The 26,595-nt window shown below is 41.3% G+C and overlaps 1 protein-coding gene across 3 annotated transcripts in view; it reads right to left on the reverse strand.

Moving 5' to 3' along the window:
- The window catches only part of SAXO1 (stabilizer of axonemal microtubules 1), a 27,781-nt gene continuing 1,186 nt past the window's right edge, over positions 1-26,595 (reverse strand). The window contains exons 1-4 of one of the 3 annotated variants that reach the window (XM_021381324.1): positions 21,360-26,064; positions 10,331-10,510; positions 7,982-8,184; positions 1-3,775 (exon numbers count right to left, since the gene is read on the reverse strand). In XM_021381324.1, the coding sequence (XP_021236999.1) occupies positions 2,823-3,775; positions 7,982-8,184; positions 10,331-10,437 (1,263 nt within the window). In that variant the 5' untranslated portion in view covers positions 10,438-10,510; positions 21,360-26,064 and the 3' untranslated portion in view covers positions 1-2,822. Of the gene's footprint in view, positions 3,776-7,981; positions 8,185-10,330; positions 10,511-15,326; positions 17,438-21,359; positions 26,065-26,595 lie in introns of those variants that run through there. The other 2 variants (XM_021381323.1, XM_021381322.1) reach the window with 2 other exon arrangements.

Here is a 26,595-nt window from a genome sequence, read left to right on the forward strand (position 1 = left end):
TGGGACATCCACAGCTTCTCTGGGCAGCCTGTGCCAGTGCCTCAACACCCTCTGAGTAAAGAATTTTCTCCCCTCTCCACCTTACTTTATTACTATTAGACCATGTAGAAAGCTTGTCTCTCTCCAGTTTATAATTTCCCTACAAGTAATGGAAGAGCATCTCCCCACAGCCTTCTCCAGACCGAAGAAAACCATCTCCCTCAGCCTTTCTTCACAGAAGAGGTGCTCCAGTTCTCCAATCATCTGTTTGGCATCCTCTGAACCCATTTCAACAGCTTCACATCGTTCTTGTGTTAGGTAACCACACACCTGGATGCAGTACTCCAGGGGGGACCACACAAGGGCAGAGCAGAGGGGCACAGTCACCTCCCTCATCCTGCTGTCCACCCCTCTTTTGATGCATTCCAGGATACTGTTGGCCTTCAGGGCTGCAAGAGCACACTGCTGGCTCATGTTCAGCTTTTCATCCACCGGACCTTCCAAATCCTTTTCCACACAGCCGCTCTCAACCAGTTCTCCCAGTCTGTACTTATATATGGGATTGCTCTGACCCAGCTGCAGTACCCTGCACTTGGACTTATTGAACCTCATTCAGTTGATGACTTCTCCAGCTTTTCCAGGCCCCTTTGGATGGCATCCCTTCCTCCTACTGTATCAACTGCACCACTCAGCTTAGTGTCATCAGAAAACTTCCTGAAGGTGCACTCAGTCCCACTATCCAGGTTACTGATAAAGATACTGAAGTGTGCCAGTTCCAAGACAGACCCCTGAGGGATACCACTCATGACCACACTCTACCTGGACATAGAGCCACTGACCACAACCCTCTGGATGGGACTATCCAACCAATTAATTGTCCACTGACTTGTTCAGCATTCAGATCTTCATCTCTCCAATTTAGATATAAAGATGTGGTATGGAACCATATCAAGGGCTTTGTAGAACTCTAGGTAGACAACATTAGTAGCTCTTCCCTTGTCCACTAATGCTGTCACTCCATCACAGAGGACTACCAGGTTGGTCAGGCATGATCTGTCCTTGGAGAAGCCATGCTGGCTGTTTCAGATCACCTCCTCATCTCACGTGTGACGTAGCATACCTTCTGCAAGGATCTGTTTCATGATCTTCCCAGACACAGACATGAGGCCCATCAGCCTGTAGTTTCCCAGGTCTTCTGTTTTAGCCTTCTTAAAAATGGCAATGATGCTTCTCTTCTTCAGTCACCAAAGACTTCACTTGACAGCCATGACTTTTCAAATTTGATGGAAATCAGTTCAGCAACCATATCAGACAGCTCCTTCAGGATCCTGGATTGCATGTCATCTGGCCTCATAGAGTTGTACACGTTCAACCTCATGAGGCAGTCTCTGACTTGCTCTGCTCCTCCAGTGGGATGGATTTTGCTCTCCCAACCACCACCTAGAGGTTCAGAGATGTGAGAGGCGTGGAAAAGAAGCCTGACTGACAGTGAAGACTGAGGTAAAGAACTTGCTGAGTACCTCTGCTTTCCTCATATCTGTTGAAGTGACTTCTCCCTTCTCATTTATCAGAGGGGGTAAACTCTCCTTTGCCTGTCTATTCTGACCATTGTAGCTGTAGAACCCCTTCTTGTTATTTTTCACATCCCTTAGCAAGTTCAGTTCCATCTGTGCCTTGCCTTTCCTGATCCCCTCTCACATCCAGACAGCATCCCTGTATTCTTCCCAGGCCACGTGTCCCTGCTTTCACTACCTGTGCATTTCTTACACCTTAGCTTTCCAGCAAACATCCAGGTGACTGAAATCCCCCATCAGGTTGAGAGCCTACAAGCACAATGCCTCTTGCATCTGAAGCTAGAAGATCTCATCAAGGCTCCCCTTGAGGCAGCCTGTAGTAGACCCCCACCAGATGTGCTTTATTGGTACCATCTGTAATTTTCACCTACAAGACCTCAACATATTTATGGCTGTTTCTCAGAGGCCTCTCTCCACAGTCTGCCATTTATCAACATTTATTCACACAGAGGGCGAGTCTCCCAACCCTCCTGCATTGTCTATCTCCTCTAAAAAGCTTGTGGCTCACAATCATAGTATTCCAGTTGTGTGACTCGTCCCACCACATTTCTCTGATAATGATTAGGTCATGGTTTTCTAGTCGCACCATGGTTTCCAAGAGCTCATTATTTCCCATGCTTCATGCATGGTGTAGAGGCCCTCCAGCTGGGCTATTGGCTGCATTACCCCACCTAATTACAAATCTGGGACAAATTGAAGGTTTTCCCTGCTGCTTCCTAGAGTGGCAAATGTAAATTTTCAAAAATCTTTACTTGGTAACTGTGCATGGTGTATATATGTGTCTTTGATGGAAGTGACGGACAAGGTCATCTCTCAGACTTTGTTGTCCAGCTGTTATTTTTAGCTGTGATTTCATAGCATGTAATTCACCTGAAGAGGCTGTTATACCACTGTCACAATGGAAGTGCCCGAACTATTCTTATTCTAATGATTAATTAAACCATTGTAAGTTATCTCTCTTGCTATCTCACAAGCAGATTATCTCTTCCAAATAAAAAGCAGTAGCTGGGAAAAAGGAAAAATATACAGAGAGAAACAAGAATCAGTTTGTCCTGTCCTTCGGTTTTAAACTTTTATTTATACAACTGATTCAAAAAAGCCAATGTTTATGTTTATGTACTATGTTTATTTTTAAATTTTTCCAAATACAAAATCTGGTTTTAAAGAAGGTTGCAAAAAAAAAAATCAAAATGTTGTTTGTAGCTGCTTCAGAGAAGCCCTGCTCTTTGAATCCATTCCCCAGAAAACTACTTCCACTCTCCCCTTCCTTCAGTGGCAACCTTGTAGACATTCTTCTTCAGAAGCAGGAACATAGAACTTGTGACCATCAGCATTGGTCCCCTCAAAGTTGTATCCAGGCGGGTTTTTATAAGAGGCCAAACATTTAACAACATCCTTTGGTGTGTAGCTGGTAGCATAGATGGTTTTTGCACCTAGTGGAATGTGAGGCTGAGGGCCTGGCCAGGGAGGTTTATAGCTCTTCGTAAGCATGAGAGGTTGAGGCAGATAATGGGTCCGAAAGGTAGTCAAGCAATCCATTGGTTCGGCTGGGAAAGTCAGCTCAGGAGCATGAGTGATAGGCTTTACTCTCTTGCACGTCCAGGGCTTATAGTCTTCTTTCATTGTAGAAGAGTTGTTAAATGGCTCTGTATTTTTCTTATGCTGGGCCAATGGTATACACATCTTAGCTGGCTTGCCATTTACATTCCTGTAGTGTAACTGAGTAGTGGTATGAAGGTCCATTTTCTCCAATGGAGGAACATATTCAACAGGTTTTTTGGTAAATACAGGAGGCTGTGGCCAGAGTTGGTATTTTTCTTGAAACTCAGTTGAAGAGGAAAATGGAATATCATGGATTAACTTTGTCTGGTATGGTTTTGCCAATTTGGCCGGCTTACCAGCCAGCCCCTTGTAAGAAATTTTGTTAGTAGTGAGGCCATTAAATGGAACATCACTGGGCTTGTATTTCTCATACTGATGGACGTAACGTTTCTCCAGAGGACGTAGCACATAATTCACTCTATAATTTGTCATATTCTCAAAGGGAGCCTTGCTCTTCTGATGCAAATTCAGAGGTTTGAAGCTTTGAGTGGCAACTGGTCCCCTGAAGAAATAGTCATCTTGGACAACAGTTCTGTGGTCAAATTTTGCTTCTGATGGGTGATAGCAATTGTCTGGCCTGATCATCTCTGTCTTTGGCTCTTTCCACAGCATATAGTCATCTGAAACATAAGAGGAATCTAAACATTCATCTGAAGTTCTTCGGCAAGTTCAGGCACTTACAACATCAGGGTTTTTTTTATTACATTTTCTACTGTAATAATGATTTGTCAGTTTTGTAAAAGTTGGCAAATCCTGTCAGAAACACATTGAAAGAGCCACTCTAGAAAACTCCTGTAAATGCTTAGCATCTACAAAGAACAGGCAGTAAGTGTCATGAAAATAATTCTGTACACAACACTTGCCCACAGAGATGGCGAAATGCAAAATTGGAAAATTTAAATAACGTTCTAAGTCTTGCAGAGACATTTTCTGCAGGTTACTGAATGCTGTCCTCATGCTCAGTCAACCAGAAATCATGAGCATGAAGTACCATGGCAAGGACTTCAGACTCCTTCTGCAGTCATATTGTGGCTAGTATAGAGAACAGGCAGAGTATGCCTTTGTCTGCAGGAGGCCATACAGATGTCTCCTACAATATTACTAGGACAAGGAAAACCAGATGTCTGCCATTCCACTCTAAAGACCAAGTTGCAAGTCTGCCTTTCCTCTTTACACCTTCTCATAGGATGATCTTCTTTCCTAACTGCACAGATGTGATCGTCCTGCTGTTGGCTGAGTTTAGAGTTTTGCAGTGCATCCTGGTGTCAGCAAGCTTGTGTGCTCTGTGGCATTTCATCTGCTCTTGGCTTTCCTCTCTGTGATACTCCTGCTGTCAGCACAAGCAGGAACCAAGATGGAGCTTACATGTGTCTCCATTTCTTTGTTACTAGAAAAGCTGCTAGAATTTGCAGAACAAGCCAGCCTTGACCTAAAGAATTCTATCATGTCACTGAGATGGCTCCTACTCCTAATCTTACTAGTTAAATTCATGACCAACAGAATTTCTAGGAGGCATTTCAAGGGTATTCATATCTTCCTTCCTCAGCAGCTTGCCAGGCAAAATGAGTCTGAAAGCTGCCTAGCTCTCAGACCAGTGCTGCAGCCACAAGACCATCTTTTTTCCTTCCTAGTAATCTTGTGCAACTTCCCCTACAGATCATTATGGTTACTGGTAGGAAGTTGAAATGAAATAGTCTTGGAGCAAACCCAAGTCTTTTTTTTTTTTTTTTTTTCATTTTCCCTCCTTTCAAACCACATTGAGAGTCATGAGGCAAATAAGCTTCGAGCTGACTGCACAGGAAGGAAGTCTGGATTTCAAAGTACTAGAGACTAAATGATGCAATTAGGTATCAGGATATTTGAACTCTCCAATCCAAACATAGTTATTCCTTCTGAATAGCAGTGGCCACAGTACTGCACAAACACAATTACACAAAGGATGTGTTCATTACAACGTGAAGTTGACCAAGAAAGTCCTTTTTTTGCCTCAATTAGGTGTCCATTTAAAGTCCCTCTGGTTTAAATCAAGCTACTCTGCCTTGGCATAAGAGAGGAAAGAGCAGCCACAGGAGCTGTGCTCCTCCCAGCAAGAATGGTGGGGCACACACAGGTCTTTGCAAGGTGGTGGAAGGGAAGATGAGGCCTGCCAGCCTGGGGAGCTTCCTGTATGCTATGTCCAAAATCCTTCCCCTACTGAAGCCAAAAGTCTCCCAGATTCAGTGGGGACAGGCATTTGATGCCACACCAGGAGAAAGAATGTACCAACACGAGCAGCTCATTAGTGCAGACAGCTGAGAATGTGGGCCTGTACATCAGCACAGATACTCATTTGCTGCTGTCAGTGGCACCACAGCCCAGGCTTCATACTCTGCAAATCCCAGCGGTGTCAAAGGACCCCAAAATTCTCATATTTCTGCTGGGGGAATAAGAGAGGTCCAGACACCACCCGCTGGTGGGATCCTCACCTTGTGCCTCTGCTCAGAGTTCGTCATTATCCTAGAGAGATGTTCCAGTAGGCTGAACCAAGAGTATATACAGACATGGGACACTATGGGGGATCTGTTAACTAGTGTCAGAAAATGAGAGCTAATGAGACTGGACCTGTCTCTGAGCAAGGGCTGGTTCAGAGATCTAGCAGTTCAGATGACAACCATCAGAAAATATCTATACTCCCCCATCATCCTTGCTAGAAAATACTCAGTGCATTTTGGATGCAACCACAGCTTTTACAAAATATTCAAAATACAACAAGCAAGTCTGTCTTCAATTTTAAAAATTTACAAGCTCTACACATTTGGAGACCTCATAGGCATTATGAATTCATTTTATTTAGTGTAAGACAATAGTGCTACTACTCCTTCAAAATATGTTACAATTTTATTGTAAGTCTAATTCTTATCCCGTATATATTAATAGTTTCCCATGCAGCACAATCTTGAAAACGTTATGGGTACAGAAGGAAGCAGAGGATATGAACCATATGTTGTTGGAAGGTTTCACACATCTCACTGCTAGACAATGCTGAAATTAGATTACACACCTCCAAATGGATAGAAACAGCTACAAGTGTAGCTGAGAAGAGATGAGAATTTTAAAGCTTCAAGATGCAAAGTTATCTGACATTAACTGTGATATGTAATATCATCATGTTAAACCTACAATGTTATTTGGGACATGGTGTGTGCAGTGGAAAGGAGAAGAACAATATAGTTGGAAAGCTAGTTTAATACCAGAGCAGCACTTTTATATGTTTGATATGCTGCTTGAATATTTGAATCACGATAATTAATGGAATAGCTTGCTACAGAATTTCACACTTTGAGTGGTAATGCCTAAAACCCAGTAACATTCAGAAAACAGCATAAGGAGAACTTATACTTTTATGAACCTGGGCCTTTAAAAGTGAACTAATTCAGTATGAAACTTGATCTTTCAGGTGGTTTGGATGAAGATTTCCATTTGCAGTGTTTTGAAAAATACTGCAAATTATAACCAAATGTGGCTGTGTTACATTTTATTAGAGCTCTGGAGTAACAGTTGAGTTATTGACCTAAACATTGATAAAACACAAAGATACACATATGATCCAGATACAGAGAAGTTAAGGGTATCTAAATGCAGAAGGGAAGATTCTTTGTTTGTGCAAAGCAGCCTTTCTTTGTTGGCTTCAAAGATCTGAGGCTATTCCAATGGACACCATCTGGTGACACAGCCTATACAAAACAAAACATTCAGACTTGTGTAAATGTGGGTATTTTACACCTGTGGGCTATAGTCTTCACAAGGCAATTCATTCTAAATGGACAGTATTTCCTGTATCCTTAATGTAAAAATTCCAGTTCCTGAAACTGTAAACATGCAGCTGTACCTAAGTCTGGCTTTCAGTCATTGCAGATGGATAATCATAACACTGCATGACTGCATTCATATACCTTCAATTTCTTTACTTCCTTTATCATTTTGAGTTATTAGAAAAAAATATTACTGTATATTGGGACAAATCTCAATGCCAGCCACCAGCTTTTATATCTGTACTGCAAAATAAAAATAAAACATAAAAAAATATTTTGAGAAATACAACAATGCTATCTGCCTAGCAACATTGGGTAGCTGGAAGTTGTGCAAAAGGGGGGCTCCTTTTGACCAAAACTAACACAATTACTGTGACTATATAACTGAAAGCTTTCTTCCAGTGCGTGCATACGAGAAGTAATGCTGATGGAGAGGAAGGAACAAAGCCCCCTAAAGCCAAACCATCTACAGAAAGCCACTGCTACTATTAAATAAGCTTTAAATAAGGGCACAGATAGGTGCACAGTTCTCTGTTTTACCAGGAGAGCTTGAGTGCTTTGGACATTTGCACAGAGTCTGGATGTCCGTAATTCCCATACATGTCTCTTGGTCATCCACATATTAACTCTATAACACACAAAAAATTGATGCCATGCTTCTTGACCTGCTCAAACCCAATGAATTCTGCACATTTTAAAAGTGTCTGATCCACTGATGGTACACCAAAACTATGCTCAGTATATCCTAAAAGCAGTACTGATGGGCCCACATTCTGGAGTTCACAGAGCCTGTTTCTACTCAGATGTCTGCAGGCCTGCCAGGCATAGAAAGGAGGTGAACTCATAGATACCCAGTGTTGCCATTAACATGAATCCGACTCAGCCCCACCTTGTATCTCCGTGTGCAATTTTTGTGCATCTCCAGCAGGTCTGATCTGTTGGTGTGCTTGCACAGAAGTGCACACTGTTTCAACACGCTTTCTTCAAAAATGAAACTACTTGTCAAGTCTTGAAAGAAGTTGCAAGGATACATACCTTTATAAGTGGATTTTGTGTTCATCTTGGCACTGGAGATTTCTCTTATCTCATGGGGGAGGCAAGGAGGTACTTGACAGATAGGATAGGAGTTATAGTCTTGTCTATAAACAGAGGTCAAATCCATACTCTCATCACTCTTGACATGCTTTTCAGGTTCTTTAAGTTTCTGTGGCAACACTTCATAAGCCACATAATCTCTCCTGTGAATAATAACATCATTAAGTCTTTTGTTCTTCTCCTGGACACACATAGAAATTAATACTTTCCCTTATCTCCACAGGCTGATAAAGTCTGGATAGGATACAAACAGTAAAGAAAAAACACAAGCTCTTCAGTTTTGGAAATCTGGACTGTGAAAAAGGAATTTAACGCACCCCTGGACAATCCGAGGCAGGCCAGATTCACCAGATTCCCTCTACTCTCCACCCAGTGAGGTTAACAGCCTTGCACAAATCTCTCTCTGTTCAACAGTGGAGTTACACAAGAAGACATAAGCTCTTTTAAAAAGCCTAGTAACTACTGCAGGCTATCTAGAATGCATGGCAGAGGGAAAAATAGCCTTCGCAGACAATGTATCGTATAGCAATTCAACTGAGGATGGGGAAGTACTAACAAAACAGTTTTACAGCAAGACACCAGTTGAGGAGAGAATTACCAGCATGGTCAGACAGTAGGCTTTTTCTCATGTACCACGTAAGAGAATTATTTTAAGATGGTGGGGGTAGTGTTACTTAATACAACAAAGCATTACAGAAACAAGATAGAGAAGAAAACAACACCACTATCTGAAGCTGACTGACTTGAACCTATTTCACTGCCCACATTCTTTTGTATAGGGCAAAGAGTCTGCTGCCTTGCATCAGAGCCTTCAGTCTCTAGTGTCATATTCCACTGATGTGCTGATCAGTTTACAGCTTTGGCAGCTGGACAGGAGAAACGTTCACTACAGGAGCTACTCTAACATTTACTGTTCTGGAATGATGCTGGTTATGCAACACTCTGAGCCTCTGACTAAATGTATTAGTTATGTAATTTGGTAAATAAGGTTCTAAGAAGTCTATGTGGAACAGAAAGGAGGAATATTAACACTGCAAATTATGAAGTATAGAGATAAAAACAGAAAGAAGTAAGTAATTCCAAGAACATCAAGAACTGTAGATGTCACACAAGTTGTAGATGCTTGGTATCTCTTTTTAAGAGGTGTCGAAAAAAGGCAAGTAGAAATAAAATAGGCATACAGCATCCTCAGTAGCAGGGATGGCTTGGTAACAGAGAAGGTCTTTCCCAAGCCACTTACAGTACACGGCAAAATCCCACATTTGAAACAGCTGAGCCTGTACCAGTGATATGTACCTGGCAGGCAATTCTTCACCAGTGTGATCAAGGATTTTCTGGCAATGGGAGCAATTTTCTTCTCTCACCATTGCAATACAATGTAAGCCGAAGTGGAGCTGACAAAGGACGACTGCTATGCTGATAACTCAGCATTCCAACAACCAAGGCACCATAATAAATGTATGATACTGCCTGCAACTCCTGAACTTTATCAGGGAGACTTGTTGCTTCTATGTGACGGGTATCATTCAGCATAGGCAAGTGTGAGCGTGCCTGTCATGACAAAGGAGGTAATCAACAAGATCAGGTAGCAGATTTTGTTTGGGGAAAGTGAAGTTCTCAGGTTCATGTTAAAGGATTGTCTTCCTTCTTGATATGTTTTTTAATTTGGACAAGATCTTGGCACATCACCCTATCAGAAGCAAGGAAGAGCCTAGGAAGTTAATTCCATCAGGGAAATGGGCACAGTGCAAGTTTAGGGATTTCTGCTGAACAATACTGTGCAGCAGTGTAGCTGAGAAGTATGAACAGCCCAGCACTTAACAAAGCCTACCTTGAAGAGCACACCATAACCCCTTTCTAATCATCTAGCTTTACCATATTTATACCCCCTTGGAAACTATTCATTGCGGTTACACATGCAAAGTGCCATACATAACACAGAACAAAATAAAAATACTCCTCTAGTATGATCCATGGTTTCCAAGGCAATATTTTTGCTTGTTTTACAGAAGTCTACCCAAAATACAACATGGGCAAACTCCAAGATCATGACTCTGCTGCTGTGGTCCACACACTCCACTCAGATCACATCTCAATCTTGGGTAAATGCAAGAAAACAGACTGCTTGCCTCCACTACCACAGCTAATTACAGGTGCTTGTGCAACACCAGCATGTCGTCTTCACATTCTCCTTGAGACAATCAATCATTTTTGTTTTCTCAGTTACCCATCACTCACATGGATATTCTCCAATGCACAATCCTCACTCTTATTCACTACTTTCCATACCTTGTCATTGAGGTGCCTTCCATGGGTGTCTTTGCCATCTTGTACTCTGCTTTTGGTTTGAATGAGTCTCTGGGAAGAGTGCTAGGATAAAGAGGGTATTTCTCCATGTACTCTGACAGTGCACATGGCTTATCACTCTTCTCATAGGGCTTGGTGAGCAGATGTGGACAACGGTGACATCTGCAAGGGAAAAAGTAGAACAGGATTTAGTGTCTCACGTATCTTTTAAGACAATTGATTAAATATGCCTTGTGTAAATTGTCTGGAGTGTGTATATACAAAATAATGGTAAGCGAGTATTACAAGGACTGTTACTTATTATTCAAACTGGAAAAGCACAGCCTGCACAAAGACTAGATTGTTTCTGCATTCTCCTATAGCCTGCAGTCACAAAAGTCAGTGAAGCCAACAAAAACAACCTCAGAAAAACAAGTTCACCTAGATGAAGGAAAAAAGCAAATTAATCTGAGATAAAGTCAAGTACCTCATTTTGTGCTGGACTGGAAATTGTATTTAACGTTTCTTTTGTTCCATTTCTCATTAGTTTATTGTCCTACTTTGCAGACGTATTGAGCTCACTTGAGTAGACAAGCGAGAAAAAGGGTTACATTTTGGGAATATCTATTCACTCACGCTTGAGCAGTGCTGCTCTGAGTGGCACACATGCAGGAAAATAGACACATGAACCGTAATGATCTAGATATGCTCTCACCATAACAAGTCATATTTATTCCAGCATCAGCCAGAACAATATCAAAAAGGTATCAGCAAGGTTTGTACCTTGACAAGCATGTAGACACTTTTTAAGATCAGGCTTCTGAACACCTATGGAATTGTTCTAAAGATTAAAATAATGATACAAACAATTCCATCATATTTTTGCTTTTTACTGCTCTCCCAGTACTTTATAGAATCTTTCCTTTTTTCAAAAACGCCTGTAGTGAGCTAAAGCCGAAGTAGTTCCATCAGCTTCAGTAGATCATCTTAGTAATGCATCAGGACAGTCCTTGCTCCTGGTGAGAGGTCACTTCTAACAGAAGCAGCTATGGTGCAGCACATTTAACACCCTAAGATGTTATGGTAGGAGGACAAAGGTTCTGTATGAATAAGAGTGTCAACAGAAGGATGAACAGAAGAATCCACCCATTTGCCCTCATGAGTGTTTTCTGGAGGACAGCACCTACAATGTGGAATTTCTTGCTGTCTATGTGACCCTGCTGAAAAGCACTTTGTGACAAAAACCTTCCCAACAGTCTGCACTGACTCTTTCTGGCCATACTTTTGGTCTTGCAGCATTCCCAGGAATTATTCTTCATCCTCCAAGAGAAAATGATCTGCCAGTTCTTTCTGCTTCAAATCTGCTAGCTTCATACTTCCTATAACTGCACTTTCCTACTCTACTCTCTTAAAGACTATGACGCAGTAAACTAGTCTTAAGCTTGGCTTTGGAGAGTGCTGATGAGGCCCTTATGTTAGCATTTTATGACAGAACTCCAAAACAATGGGGGAAATAGCTATATCACCTCTCTCACCATAGCCATGCATATGCTGCAGACACTGGCTAGTGTTAGCATTTTGCAAATCAAGACTTAATGACACTTCATTAGTATCATCAGGTAGTATCCCATTACAGCTCACTTGCATACACAGGGATTGAAGGAGCTCTTGCAACACCAGATTCCCAAGTGTTTCAGAGCAGATGTTTCATGCAGCTCCCTGCCTATGCTCTGCTGCAGGCACTGAATCCTGTGTCCTGAGAGACACCTGTGAGAAAGAGGCCTGAGCCCCCCCTGTAGTACTGGCAAGATGAAGGGTCCAGCAGATCAGCATGATGAGGGTGGGAAACCCAGGAGCCTCTCCAGAAGACCTTGCAGAAGTAGAAAGGGAACAAGTTTGCTGAACCGACATTTATCCACTTGGAAACACTTGCAAACATTGCTGGGTATATTAATGTTGGGGGTCTCCTGAAAAGCCCTGGATGCAACAAATGCTGGGATCTCCACAGGCAGCAGCCACCCCGGGCTGCCAAGCAGTTTTGCCTTCAGTGGGGACCAGCATGACCTTGCAGTACAGGTGGCTTTACATCTCATTTGTTCATTCATTTTTCAGGTACTGTTGTATTAGGCGAATAACGTTCGGCTACAAGGTACATTTCTGCTTTCTCTGTTGAACTTCAAGCACGAAACAGCAGCAGAATGAAATGTTTCAGAGTTTGCTTTTGGGAAAAGCATTTTCACAGAAATGAATCCCTTGAAACACGGCAGAAAAGGAAATCTTTTGTCTGCCATTATTTTGCATTAAATTGTGACATATGCCCACAGATATTAGAGTAACACTCACTAACAGAGTACAAGCAGAATACGATCATCTTTGACAACTTACCACCAGTATATAATATACATAACAAAAGCTTCAATTGTACATTCAGAAAGATACTCTCAAAAATATTATACCAGAGAATAATGTAAATAGCAGAGCGAGACTCTTTAAGACCAAGGAGTGGAAGAACACTAGACCTTGTAGTTTGCTACACTTTTCTAATCCTCCTGGCATAATAAGTACGTGTTAAAGAACTACATGAATCTCCAATACTGAAGTTACTGTTATGTGGCTGAATAAATGGGAGGCTGCCTTACAGTTGCTGGTGTTTTGCATTTGTCAAACTGTACCCTATTTTCTAAATGCCATTGAGACCGAGATTTTGAAACTATTAGTCTTGACTGTTAAGATTTTTTTTTTCTTCTTTGGCTGATTCTTCTCTGGTTTTAACCTGTACAAATTATTCTTTACTTGATTGTGGCCTACCAAGTTAAGCGGCGCAATATTTGTAATCAAACATGAAAAGGAAAGGCATAGGTTTTTTAGGCTAAGAGTTCTGGAAGAAATTTGGTAGCTATATACTAGGCCTCAAACAGATGCTGTGAAAGAGCATGGCTTAAGGAATTTTTTTTTTCCCAAGTCAATAATCAATACCCACTTCCCTGTATCTCAGACAGTTCCAGTGTTACAATACATTTTTAGGTACAGTTTTCCTAAGCAAAAACTAACATCAACGTAAGTTCTGTGTTTTCAAGAAAAAATAGCAAACCAAGACTTGAAAATACATTAAACAATATAATGATCACTTATAACCTGTGGTAAGTGTATTGGTTCTCCTACCAGTTCAGAAGGTCTGTCTCAGATTTATGGAGATTTCAAAGGCATGTAACAAAATAAATGCAAGCCTGGAGGAAGGATTAAATAAAGACCAAAAAGAGAGGAACTGCACTTTAAAAACGTTAATAAAGAGAAACAAATCAAACATAATAGGTTACATCACACACTGAGCTGATTGCAGTGCTGACTGAAAAAAGTCTGGAAGGCAAAACATTCAGAACTGAGAATTTATTTCCACAGGAGATAGTGTAAATTTTTGCCACAGGCTAGCACACGTTTCTGGGCTACAGACAGGATATTTGTAGCTTTCCCATGTAGCTGTTTACTCCATGTTTAAGGATGTTAGGTTTGGTGGACAACAGATCATATCTTGATTAGCAATTCATATTTCTCTACAGACTCTCTCAGTGCAAAAAAAACGACATCCACTCTTGGCTCACAAAACAGAAATCTTCAGCCCATCCTGCTCATTTCCATCTCATAAAATGCAGCCAAGCAGTTATCACCGATCTCTGCAACACATTCAGTTGTACAGGTTGAAAACAAGAGGTCCCTGCAACACCTCGCACAAGAGTGGGAGCATTAAGGAGAACTATAGCTCTTCCCCTGGGAGCACTGATTATGCCTAAAGCAATTTCTTTCACTTTATTAAATTGCATCTGCATGGCTCAGAGTACCTCTGGTAATCAAAGTGAGATGGAAATCAGATGAAAATACATTTTGAAGCCTTCAAGAGCTACAAACTTAACTTCCAAATTGGAAAATGAATTGCGGTCCCCTGTCTTCAAAGGAGTTGGGTTCATTTAAACAGAAGCTGAGATTCAATACATAAAGAATTTATCAGCTCACATTAAAATCTTGCTTGCACCGAGAATGGTTAACCTGGAGCCCAGGGCCAGAACCAGGGTATTTGATTTCAGTTTCTGCATTCACCAAGGTCTCCCCAGTCAGCACAGTTCTTTCCCAGCTAAAGACAAAATACAGCATTCTACAGAGAAGGAGGAGGAACCATGTGAATTCAAGAATTTCTCAAGATGAACTGCTCAGAAATATCCAATTTTTAAATGTTGATGATTACCACAGAGGACTAAAAGTACAGGTGGAATGGTGGTTTTACCACATAAGTGATAAAATTTTGTGGTAATCATTATGTGGATTACTACTGCCAATTGTTGTCCACAGAGGTCATGAATACCATGGTATTACTGCTTAAAAACATGAGGCTCATAAATGGCTGAACTGTCATTCAGGAGAATATGCTTTTTCTTTGTAATCAAATCTGGTGCTCAGACCAGCACATAAGTAGTACATATCATACCACCCCCTTGATCATGTAATCAGCTTCTTGCATCTTCTCTAACTTCCATGAGTGATTGGATCAAATCAAGATCATAGAAATCTCCAGTTTGTGTGGAACTGTAACACTGTCCAAAGAAAAATATGAATGTCAAAATGCACCAAAGAAATGGGACATGCTCTGTAGCAAGAACTGATGGCCAACAGCAAAGAAAAACACTGAACATGAGTCTTTATTTGTGCAAATCTCTTCTCTTCCAAGCAATGGAGATGAAGTCAGAGGCCTGGCTACACAACTACATTATAGATGGATGGACAGTAAATAGATTAGATGTCTATGAAGGGAAGTATCTAAGTATATTGAATATAAGTATTGGATGTGGAAATAGTGTCAGAAAAAAATGAAATCCCACTATGCCAAGGTATATGGAAGGCACAAGGTTCTGCTTTTAGACTATAAGTTGTTTCGAAACAAAAATTAAATGCACAATAACTACTAGAGGTCAGTGGAGAAAAGTTTTATGAAGCTGTGATCGTAACAGACCTTTGGGAGGTTAACTGAATTCCCACACAGCTCATAAGCTTTTTTCTTTGTGTCATACTAGAACGTTCAACTGTGGATCCCAGACTTCACTTGTTTCTCTGTACTAACATTCACCCCTCAGATGTTAATCTGTTAGAATAGATGGATCGGTGATAACCTACAAACAAATAAAAGTGGAGAAAGAGAGGTTTGACACATTTGCACGCACACGGTCTTCAAGGTGAGTTCAGGTAAAAAGTTTAACAGAAGAAGAACACTCACGTGTAGATGTACAGTGCTTATCAGATAGAAAAGAATGAAAGAAGAAATCTCCAGGTCCACCAACTTCACCCACATCAGAACTCCACTAGTGGAACCTATGGCATCAGTAAGGAGGCCAGTATGCTGGAAGAGGACAAAATCCTGCTGTTTGTTATTACATGATGTCGGTTGTGTCCCTTTCAAAAGCTGCACACATTCATTGTGGTCATCCTTTTTGATGACTCAGTGAAGTCCAGGTAAACTTCTGTACCGAATTCACTATATACCACATAGTGACTTCTGCCTTTATTCACACTTACCTTGCTTTCTGCATGTGCAACCAAGAAAAAAGCTTTGATACAACATTCCATTACATTTTGTTGCCATGTGACAGATGACAGAAGAGGGGCAGTAGGACAAAATGGTGTCCAAGATGGAAGCGCATATGAAGCAAAGGTGTGGGTCACCTCCACTGGTGTAGATTTTTACATACACAGCATGCAGGCTCTTGTTGTTCTTGTTCATCCTAAATCCAGTAACTTCTTTCCAAATTGGTAAACTAACCATCCAGAAGTTGTGGCTGCAGCTGAAATAAAATTGATGTGGCCATGCAGACAGAAGGGGAAAAGCAATAGAGATCATAGAGAAACACACACCACACATGAATCTATGAATTGAGATTATGAACAAAAATGAATTAGCCTATGTCAGAGGGTTGGAGCTCAATGACCTTTAAGGTCCCCTCCAACCAAACCGTTCTGTGATTACATGACAGTATTATATCTCTGCTCATAGGTTCTCTGCCAGCAAATCTCACTTAACCCCTCAGCCCCACCCCAAAATGAGTTATCATTGTCTTATACTTACAAGTAGAAGCAGAAAAAGATCAACCCACACTGCAGAAGCTTCCATAGACAACTATATTCAAACCAGTGGCTGCTGAATTCTGGTCCCATCTTTTGGTCCTTGCCCTTCACATTGTTCTTCCTACCTAAACACTACACCAGAAGAGTGCCACAACACTAACTTTTTGATAGTAACCAAATACAATCAGAGTGACCCTAAAGAAGGAGCCAATTTCAGTCACTCCTTGTTCAGTCAGCAAAGGACACTGAGATGTGAAGGTGAGCAAGCTTGTGCTGTCACAGCCTCCACAGTCACTCTGGCTAAGAAGTGCTGCACTCTCCTGCAAGCCAGAGGGAGTCAGAGTCCAGTCACAAAGGTGGTGTGACCCTTGCTATGTGGGATGGAAGCACAGCTCTGAACCAGAACACATAACTATGCTTAATGGTAGGTATCTCCCTACGTAAGGCTTTAGAAATACTATTTAAAAAAAATAATTCCACCGGTTCATTTCTGTTTTATAAAAAGGGGAATTAACTTCCTTTGATCTTGGGGAAATACAGTAATTTTAATGAAGAGGCATCAAGAGAGAGCTTTAAAAACCGTTACAGACTCGGAGGAACTGGAGAAATACCTTCTACATGTAATTGTCTTTCACATTATTGAAATAAGGAGCTATTCCTCTGCAGTTAGTAAGAGAAAAATAATGTCCTGTGTTCTTTTAACAGGACCTGAGCTTAGTGCCATGGTAAAAATGAATGCTTCTGCAAAACATAATCTAAAAGCATGATTTCACCAATAGATCCAGCTTTCAGGAAGCATAAAGTGTGCTGATAGAACTTTGCCAGATCTCCAACGTCTGTTTGCTCTGATTCATGTCATAATAATAGTTTAGTTGGAAGCAGCCTACAGAGATCATCTAGTCCAACTGCCCAGGCACTTCAAAGAAGAGCCAGAAATTAAAGAAAATTAATGAAGGCATTATTTAACACTGACAGGCATGGGGCATCAACCACCTCTCCAGTGTTTGACCACCCCCCATTGTAAAAAAAAAAAATATATATATATATATATATATTTCTGAATGTCCAGTCTGAACCTCCCCTGTGCATCCTGTCATTCATCACCAGGAGCAGAGCCCAGTACCTCCCTCTGCTTCTCCTTCTCAGGGAGCTGCAGAGAGCAGTGAGGTTGCTTCTCAGCCTCCTCTCCTCCAGACGGGCAACCTGAGTGCACTCAGCCTCCCCTCACTGCACATGCCTTCATGCCCTGATACCAGCTTTGGTGCCCTCCTCTGGATGCTTTCAAGGACCCTGACATCCCTTCTATATTGTGGAGCCCAGAACTACACATGATATTCAAGGTGAGGCTGCACCAACACTAGGTAGAGAGGAGAACCCCCTATTTTGACTGGCTGTCTATGCTGTGTCTAATGCCCCCCAAAATTCAATTTGCCCTCTTGGCTGCCAGGGCACACTGCTGGCTCTTGCTGAGCCTGCTGTCACTGGCACCCAGATCCTTCTCTGCTGAGCTGCTCTCGAGCCACTTATCTCCCAGTCCGTGCCTGTGTCTAGCACTACTCCATCCCAGGTGCAGAACCTGATATTTTCCTTTGTGGAACTTTAGGCCGTTTTTGATTGCTCAGTGCTCTAATCTATCAAGACCCCTCCCTGGTGTGACAAGGCCTTGGAGAGTTTTCTAATGTCTAAATGTGGTCCAAGAATAGAAGGGGTAATGAGAGGAGGGGAAGATTTACAAACAACTCACTCGCTCCTGCATTAAATTTGTTACTCTCTCTGGAAAGGCAGTTTTCCACCATCTCTACTGTTGCATTAAATTTACAATCTGAAATAAGGAAAAGACTGGTTAGCAGTATAGCAATACAGTCTGGCAAAATAAACTGTAGAGAAAGCAGAAACAGAAATGCAGGCAAATTTTGGCTGTTAAAAGAAATAGTTGCCTTGCCTTGCCAGGACAGAAGATGTTAAGCTATAAGATATTTTGATGGAGGAAAAAAAAAATAAAAATGAAATGGAGTAAACTAAGCTTAGTTTACTAAGCTTACTTTCTAAACTTCACTAAGTTTACTTTCCTGCTGAATAAAAGAATTCCAGCCATAAGGAAGCTGCTGGAAATCCTGGAATTCTTCACATCTTTCAATTTCTGGGACAAATAGCCATTTTTTGCTGTTGATGGGTGAACAGCTCCCATAATTTCAGAGTTACAGAGAATCAACCATTCTGGGGAAAGAATAATTTCCTACTCAATTCTTCACTTAAATAACACGTCTTTTGCATTCTAATCTGTTTTATTACACCACCAGAGTTTCATTGGTTCTAAGTTAAAACTGAGTCTGTAATTGCTGACAGCCTTTCTTGGTCAATGTTCTTCTACTCTAAGAAAAGAGACAAAGGAGAAATACCACGTACATACTGCAAAGAGGTTTTTTTTTTTTTTTGACTTCAACTCAGAAAAAAAGCCTACATTTCAGATGAAAACTCCAAGCAGTCTCTCCTTCTGCAAACAGATACAAATACTTGACATCAAACTGGATCTGTTCATACTGGGTTCATTGTAGGGCCCTCTAAGCTACAGCTGAACAATGGTGTCTACCATCTCTTGTGTATTTATATACTTTTGTTACAAGTACAGGAATGGTAAGTGAAAAAAATAGCAATAATAGACCTCATGTAGGAAAATTTGATTCGGTTTCTGCCATGATGATAACACTGGATGACTATATTATTGTTGCAAGTAGCTATTTATGCTCTAATTCTAACACTACAGATAACAGTTGATAGTCTCTTTATCACAAACAGATATGGACTAATGAGGTCAGATCCCAGACAGAGAACTATAGCACTGAGTATCAGTGAAGTGTTGTTATCACACATCAACACAAAGACGGTGTGTCCTGACTACTTCCAGCTACCTTTTATGTTACAAGTAGGGAGTTGGAAAAAATTAGGTCTGTAGAAAAAAAATTTAATGTTTTAATTAAAAATATAGAAAAATAAAAAAAGTTTTATTACTTATATACACTAATGATTTAACCTTATATGTGGCCCAAGACAATTCATCTCCACTCAGTGCGGCCCAGGCAAGCCAAAAGGTTGGACACATTCTAAAAGACTGAGCATTTCTTGGAGAGTTACAAGTTTTCAAGTTTACAAGTTTTGCTGAAGCAACAGCACCACCAATAGTTCTTTCTGAGGACTTGTAACAGGCTGCAGCACAACAGAGCACTGAGTCATGAGGCAGTTGTTTGAACATTTAAACAAAGAGCAGTAAGAATTATGGAAAGATAGGTGGCATTTCACATACAGAATCTCCATGAAATACTTGCTCATATACCTCAAATTTTATTAAAGGGGCATTTTCATAGAAAAAGATTTTGGCTCTTTCAGGGCACAGTGTGAGTGCATATTCTACAAAAAAAACCAGCATATTCTATATGCTAGAATTTATCATCTTGATTTCCTAAAAACTTTAGAGAAACCTAAGATACTTCCAGATAACAGTAAATTTGCACAGAGCCAATTCCAGATGCTTCTCAACAGCCTCTTGTAAGAATTTGAATAGTAGAGCCCCTTCAGTAGAAAAGCTCTTCTTGGACTGTGAACAGGGGATTTGTAAGACTGGACAGAGTTCATCTCTGACAAACTTTAGGTTGGTTTAAAATCATCTTTATTATTATTATTATAACCATAAGTAAGAGTCGCTGTTAAGTTTCAGTAGGGGGAAAGTAGGTTCTTTTAATTAAAGCTGCCATGGTATTTTCTGGGTTCCCCTACCTGAAAACTGTAACTTGCGTGTTTCAATGAAGACATTAGCTTTTAAAACCTTTTCTTTGTGAAAACATATACTCTCAAGCACAACATACCTAACACAGAGACCAAAGTATTCCAGGCTTTCCAAACACATGGCAAGAAGTGCAGCACCCAGCACAGCATTCAGCTTTGGCCAGAATAGTTAGCAAACATCCTGCCGCAGAGCAAATTTAAAACATAGGTGCAGGACACTACATACGCCTTCCAGGCTGTCCTCCTGTTCTCTGGGACACATAGCCACCCTTGGGAGCCCAGTTGCAAGTCAAGAAGAGCAAGGACAGGGACCAGCAGTGCTGAGTCATGTCACATCACTTTCCCTCTGGATCAAGGCTTCTGCAGCACCAAGGCTCTCTGCGCTTCTCCCCTGAAAATGCTCTCTCTGGGTGGCGGACCTAGGCTGTAAGGTACTGAGGACTAAAAGAACCTCTTACTCTGTGTTTGAACAGGACATGACGGGTGGTCTGACCAGGTTTCGTGTGGCATTAACAACGCATGGACATTCCTGATGGGCTGTATAGAGGAAAAGCGAAGAGGCCACCAGAAATCCACCAGAAGAAACAGATGCCTGCATACCCTCACCTTACTCAGATAAGGAAATTAAATTAGCAGTGTTAGGCAATGTTACTTTATGCCAGTTTGAAGCTGCAAAGACTCAGTGGTGCTTCAAAGACACATGAGGAGATACTGGAAGGGAAAATGCCCTCTTGTTCTCTTTCTTTTGTCTTGCCAGGTCATTCTACACGTCAAAGAAAGAATCAGCACTGGAAATATTGCACTTTCCCAGCTTAAAGATCTAGTCAAGCTGCAAAACACCTCAAATCCTGTCTGCAAGTTTACACTGCTTCCTAGTGGTCATGTGAAATAGGCCTTGGTCTTCATCATGACAGGTAAGGCAACAGATCAGTCCTGTATAGCAGCTCCTGCCCCATTGCCAGGGGCCTGGACCAGAAAAGGTAGAGGCTAAAGGCTCTGAGGGGGAAGATCCACATTTCCCTTCATTCTTTATGTTCAGCCCCGTGCAAGATCTGTGGGACAATCCTGTTGTCTCTCTTCCCTGAATAGACATCAAGGCACAAAAACAAGGAAGGACAAGTATCTGAAAGTGAAACTTTCCACTCACCTGCTGAAAGAGCTGGAGTGGGGTGCTGGCAGCTGTAAACACAGAACAAGTTCTATTTGAGATTAAAGTAAAATATCAGGTTGTCCACATCAAATCCAAGTCACTTTTCTCTTCAAAAATGAGTAGCTATTAATAAAAATGGAAGTCTGGATTGTTGTGTTCCTATGTTTGAAAAGTGGAAGGCTGTGCTCTTTAGATCTGCCTGACCCATATTCCCATAATGGGCTTCAAGAGACCCTGTATTTCTGAAAGTGCTCCTAGGCAATTAGAGAATGCCATGAAGGAAAGTACGCAAGCTGCCTTCTCACAAAACGGTAGTACTCCAACCAGCAACAAGCTCACACGTGCTGCTGGAAACCCTAGACCATCACAAGTCATCTCACAGACAATAGTTTTACAACTGTCACAAGGAAAATGAAGTCCACCCAGAAGCACTATTCATAACTATCCTGACTACATCTAATGGCACTAGTTAACTGAACAGAGCAGTTGTCACTTACCTCATACTTTTTGTAACACATTTGGTGTAAGAGACCAGAAGGGGACAAGCTGGAAAGTTCGGCAAATACTATGCCATGTTCATTGGAGTTGAAAACATGGTTCTTCGGATTTCCCATCATAAGCAGGCAAGCATATGGAGGGAAAGAAGATACAAGCTGAAAGCAGATGCTCTTAGATGCATCAGAGATACGAGAAACATGCTGGGAGCAGAAACAGCGGAAGAGGTGTTGGAATGCTGTGGACTTTTATGATGGATTGACTACATCAGAGGACAAGAGAAAAGGAATTGATGTCACCTACCTCAACTTCCGTAAGGTTTTGACATGGTCCCACAGAAAATCTGTGTCTCTAAATTGGAGAGAGATGGGTTTGAAGGTTGGACTAGTCAGTAGATAAGGAATTGGCTGGATGGCCATATCACAAGATTCCTGGTGAATGGCTCAACGTCCAGCTGGAGACCAGTGATGAGCAACATCCCTTCAGGATCCACCTTGAGACCAGTGCTGTTTAACATCTTTATCAACAACCTAGACAGCGGGAATCAAAGTGCATCCTCCGCAAATTTGCGGATGACCACCAAGCTGAGTATTGCATTTGAAGGGATAGAAGAAAAGGATGCCATTCATGTCCGGACAGGCTTGAGGAGTGGACCCACCTGAACCTTATGATGTTCAACAATGCCAAGTACAAAGTGCTGCACCTGGGTCGGGGTAATCCCAATCAGTACCAGCTGGGTGATGAATGGATTGAAAGCAGCACTGCAGAGGATCTGAGGTCATTCAGGCTGAAGAAGAGAAAGCTCTGGAGAAACCTTTTTGCACCCTTTCAACACAGTAAGGGGGCTCACAAGAAAACAAGAGAGAGACATTTTACAAGGACGTGTACTGATAGGGCAAGCAGCAATGGTTTTAAACTGAAAGAAGGGAGATTTAGATTAAAGGAAAAGGTTATTTACTAAAAGGGCAATGAGACACTAAAAAAGCTTGCTCGGAGAAGCTGTGGATGCCCCACCCTGGGATGTGTTCAAGGCCAGGTTGGATACCCTGTGATCTAGTGAGAGATGTCTCTGCTGACAGCAGCAGGATTGGGTTAGATGGTCCTTCCAACCCAAACTATTATACGATTCTATGAATATTTACTACAATAACAATGTATTTATTGCTACAAGGGGAAAAAAACCCACACCTTTGTTTCTCTGGCTATCACAGCTTATTTTCCACAAAACATCTGTCAGGGCTACTGAACTCCATATTTTTCAGTCAATAATTAGTCTTCTCAATGAAAACAAAAATTCTTTCTGAATCATACAATAGGAAAAGTGGAGAAAGAACTGGAACTGATGCCTTTTGCCACAGAAAATGTCACCTATATTTAACTGAAGTTTATTGCCAAGGAAATTAATTCTAGGAATAGAATGAAACATTTTCCTGAACTAAAAGACAATATACAATAAATGCAAACTAATTTAAGCATCAGCTCTACCTCCTTTGATTTTTCTTCCAAAATAAATGCTCTTGAAAGGCCACCAAGTGAAACCGTTAACACTGAGGTTTAGGAACAAAAGCCAAGATTTGCAGAGGACTGGCAGGCCAGGAGCAGCCAGACCTACAAACCCACAAAACTGCTTGACACACAGAGCTTTGAAATGTTGGTTTTCATGCTGTGGCCTATGGTAAAATATTTGGTTCCAAATATTTAGCAAAATATCTCCATACTTACCCAACAGTAAGCAGCAGAAATATTTGTGAGTAACATTAACCTGCTGCCATCTTCTGGTGAAAAATTCAGAATGTTAACAAACAATGGGCAAAAACAATCAGTTCTTGTTTGCTCCCATTATCTTAGGCTTTTATCTTATGGTAAGCAGATGGGTCATGACTCATGCAGTAGTATTACTTGGAGAGAAGCAAGCTGTTTAGAATCACAAAACAGTGATCTCACTGAATAAGGATCCTTCTCACAAATCCCCTTTCACACACTGCGCCAGACCCAGAGTAATCTGAACAGTCCAGAGGAACAAAGTGTCTTCAGCAATAAGCAGTGGATGCTATTCTACTTTTAAAAACAGACCAATCCAGCAACAACAAGATATACTTCAAAAGACATCTATTTACATTCTCTGTAAGTTGGAGAGACAAAAAACTAAGATCAGGAGAGGCGGAATTCAATACTAGTCAAAACAAGGTTATGTTAACCAAGTCAGATATGCAAGTATATAAATAGGTGCACTCTACTCACTTCTCCAACCACTTAGTCTTTAATCTTGCCAGTTCTTTACATCAAGTGTATGCAGCTCAGAAATGCTCCTTACAGTATGACAGACACATCCTGGGATAAGAGAAACCACTGTGCAGTGACTCCAAGGGGAAATTGACAATTCACATCCCCAAGCCACTTCTTCCCATATATGCAATAAGGAGCAGCAAATGCTTCATCACATTATATCTAAACTGATAGAGAAGGAAGATAGCTGTCCCATCTATCTAAAAAGGCACTAAGACATTAGCTTCAAGGCTTAGAATATCCAGCAGAAAGACACCAACAATTTGCAAACCTTTAGACCATTTAAATCCAGCCATAACTAGATCACAAACAAGAGATTGATTCATGCATCAAGCTATAATTTAGAGAGCCACTCTTTCAAATATTTAGAACAACATGGTTGCAGAAAATATTACTCATAAAACACTATTTCCACAGTTCAGCTGAGTATCAAATATTGCTAGGGGTACAAAACTCAGGTCTGAAAATTACACTGCCAAACCATGTAACAAAAAGGCAAATGCATAATTTGCAGATGGCTACAAGTCTCACAAAAAATACAGTATTCATATGCAGTACAGTCATTCTTTTCCTTAAGGGAATACAGACTTCCCGGTGCACTCATGAATATGCTTTGCCATAGCCTGAAAAGTAAAGAAAGGATTCTAGCAAGGAAATGGAAAATTGATTGAAGACCACAAGTTCCTTGCAGACTTAAGAAAGCCAACATCTATATAGTACCTATCTTCAAAACCATGCCAAGAGCAGTTATCTGTGCTGTTGTAAACCAAACTTATTTTTAACAGAAAAAATAAGTCAGTTTGACTGGAGAATTAAGAGGAGGAAGACCAGCTTCTCTCATTAGAAGGTACAGTTGTTCAATGGCCCATTAATTTATTTTTAATAACTGCGCTGGAACAGGCTGCCCAGGGAGGTGTTGAGTCACCGTCCCTGGAGATGTTCAAGAAACGTTTAGATATAGCATTGGGAGACATGGTTTAGTGGGGTTGTTGGTGGTAGGTGGATGGTTGGACTAGGTGATCTTGTAGGTCTTTTCCAACCTAGCTAATTCTATGATTCTATGATTAAGCAACTTAATGACGCTGTTTTTGTTTGAGTCTTGTTGATCAATCTTCAAAGTTTCCTTCTTCAGTAGCTTAAGGCTTTAATCCTTTATTCCATTTTCCAGAAAGTTATGCTTCTACATTGCCACACTGAGAAATCATCAGAATGTCTAACACCACAAAAATTCTTTTCTTCTTGATCCATTTGCTTTGCCATTCGGTAAATAGAAATTTTGAAATGACAGATTAATTTTGCACTCATATCTACTCCAAAAAGGAAGAAAATTTTGCCAAAATGATAAACTGTAAACCGCTGACAAAGTCAGATTTGCTGACAATCAGCACTCCCCACTATTTGGGGACAAACATACAAACAATGTTTATAGACCAATGTTGAGTAAAACTTACTCTCCTGAAAACATACTCTTCTTTGACTAAATCTTAAGAGGTAACTTGAAAATATGACTACCAGCATAACCAGAGACTTTTCTTCTACTGGAGAAAGTCTGCTGGAAAACCAGCATAGCTGCTCAAACCCCAGGTACTTAGGACTATTGTGCCTTACACCAACACTTTTTGTTTTTTGGCAAGATGAACAGCTTTGATTTTCACGCTCCCTGAACACCTAACTGTATTGAACAGTGAGAGCATGACCTCTGAGTCTCAGTCTCAGCCTTGGTCTTTACTGGTAAGACTAGCCTTCAGCAATTCCACTTGCCTGCAAGCAAGCAGTGAAAAATTCCTAAGGTGCAAGGCAATTTTATTTTTGCTATTATATACAGAATCACCGAGGTTGGAAAAGACCTCCAAGATCATCCAGTCCAACTGTCCACATTTCCCACTAAACCATGTCCCTCAGTACATCATCTAAATGTCCCTTGAACACATCCAGGGTCAGTGACTCCACCGCCTCCCTGGGCAGCCCATTCCAGCGCCCGACCACTCTTTCAGAGAAGTATTTCCTAACGCCCAACCTGAATCTCCCCTGGTCCAACTTGAGGCCATTCTCTCCAGTCCTACCGCTCATTGCATGGGAGAAGAGGCTGACCCCCACCTCACCACAGCCTCCCTTCAGGTTCTTGCAGAGGGTGATAAGGTCACCCCTCAGCTTCCTCTTCTCCAGACTGAACAATCTCAGCTTCCTCAGCCACTCCTCATAAGGCCTGTGCTCCAGACCCCTCACCAGCTTCGTTGCCCTCCTCTGAACACGCTCCAGGGCCTCAATGTCTTTCTTGCAGTGAGGGGCCCAAAACTGAACACAGTACTCAAGGTATGGCCTCGCCAATGCTGAGTACTGAGACACTGGATATTTTTTACTTTCTGTGATGATCTGATTCCATGCACAAAGTTCTTTGCCATTACTTCTTAATTCAGAACTGCCAGTGGGGCAGCAACCCACAATCCAGTTT

The sequence above is a fragment of the Numida meleagris genome, chromosome Z, assembly GCF_002078875.1.
Source record: "Numida meleagris isolate 19003 breed g44 Domestic line chromosome Z, NumMel1.0, whole genome shotgun sequence".
Taxonomy (NCBI): domain Eukaryota; kingdom Metazoa; phylum Chordata; class Aves; order Galliformes; family Numididae; genus Numida; species Numida meleagris.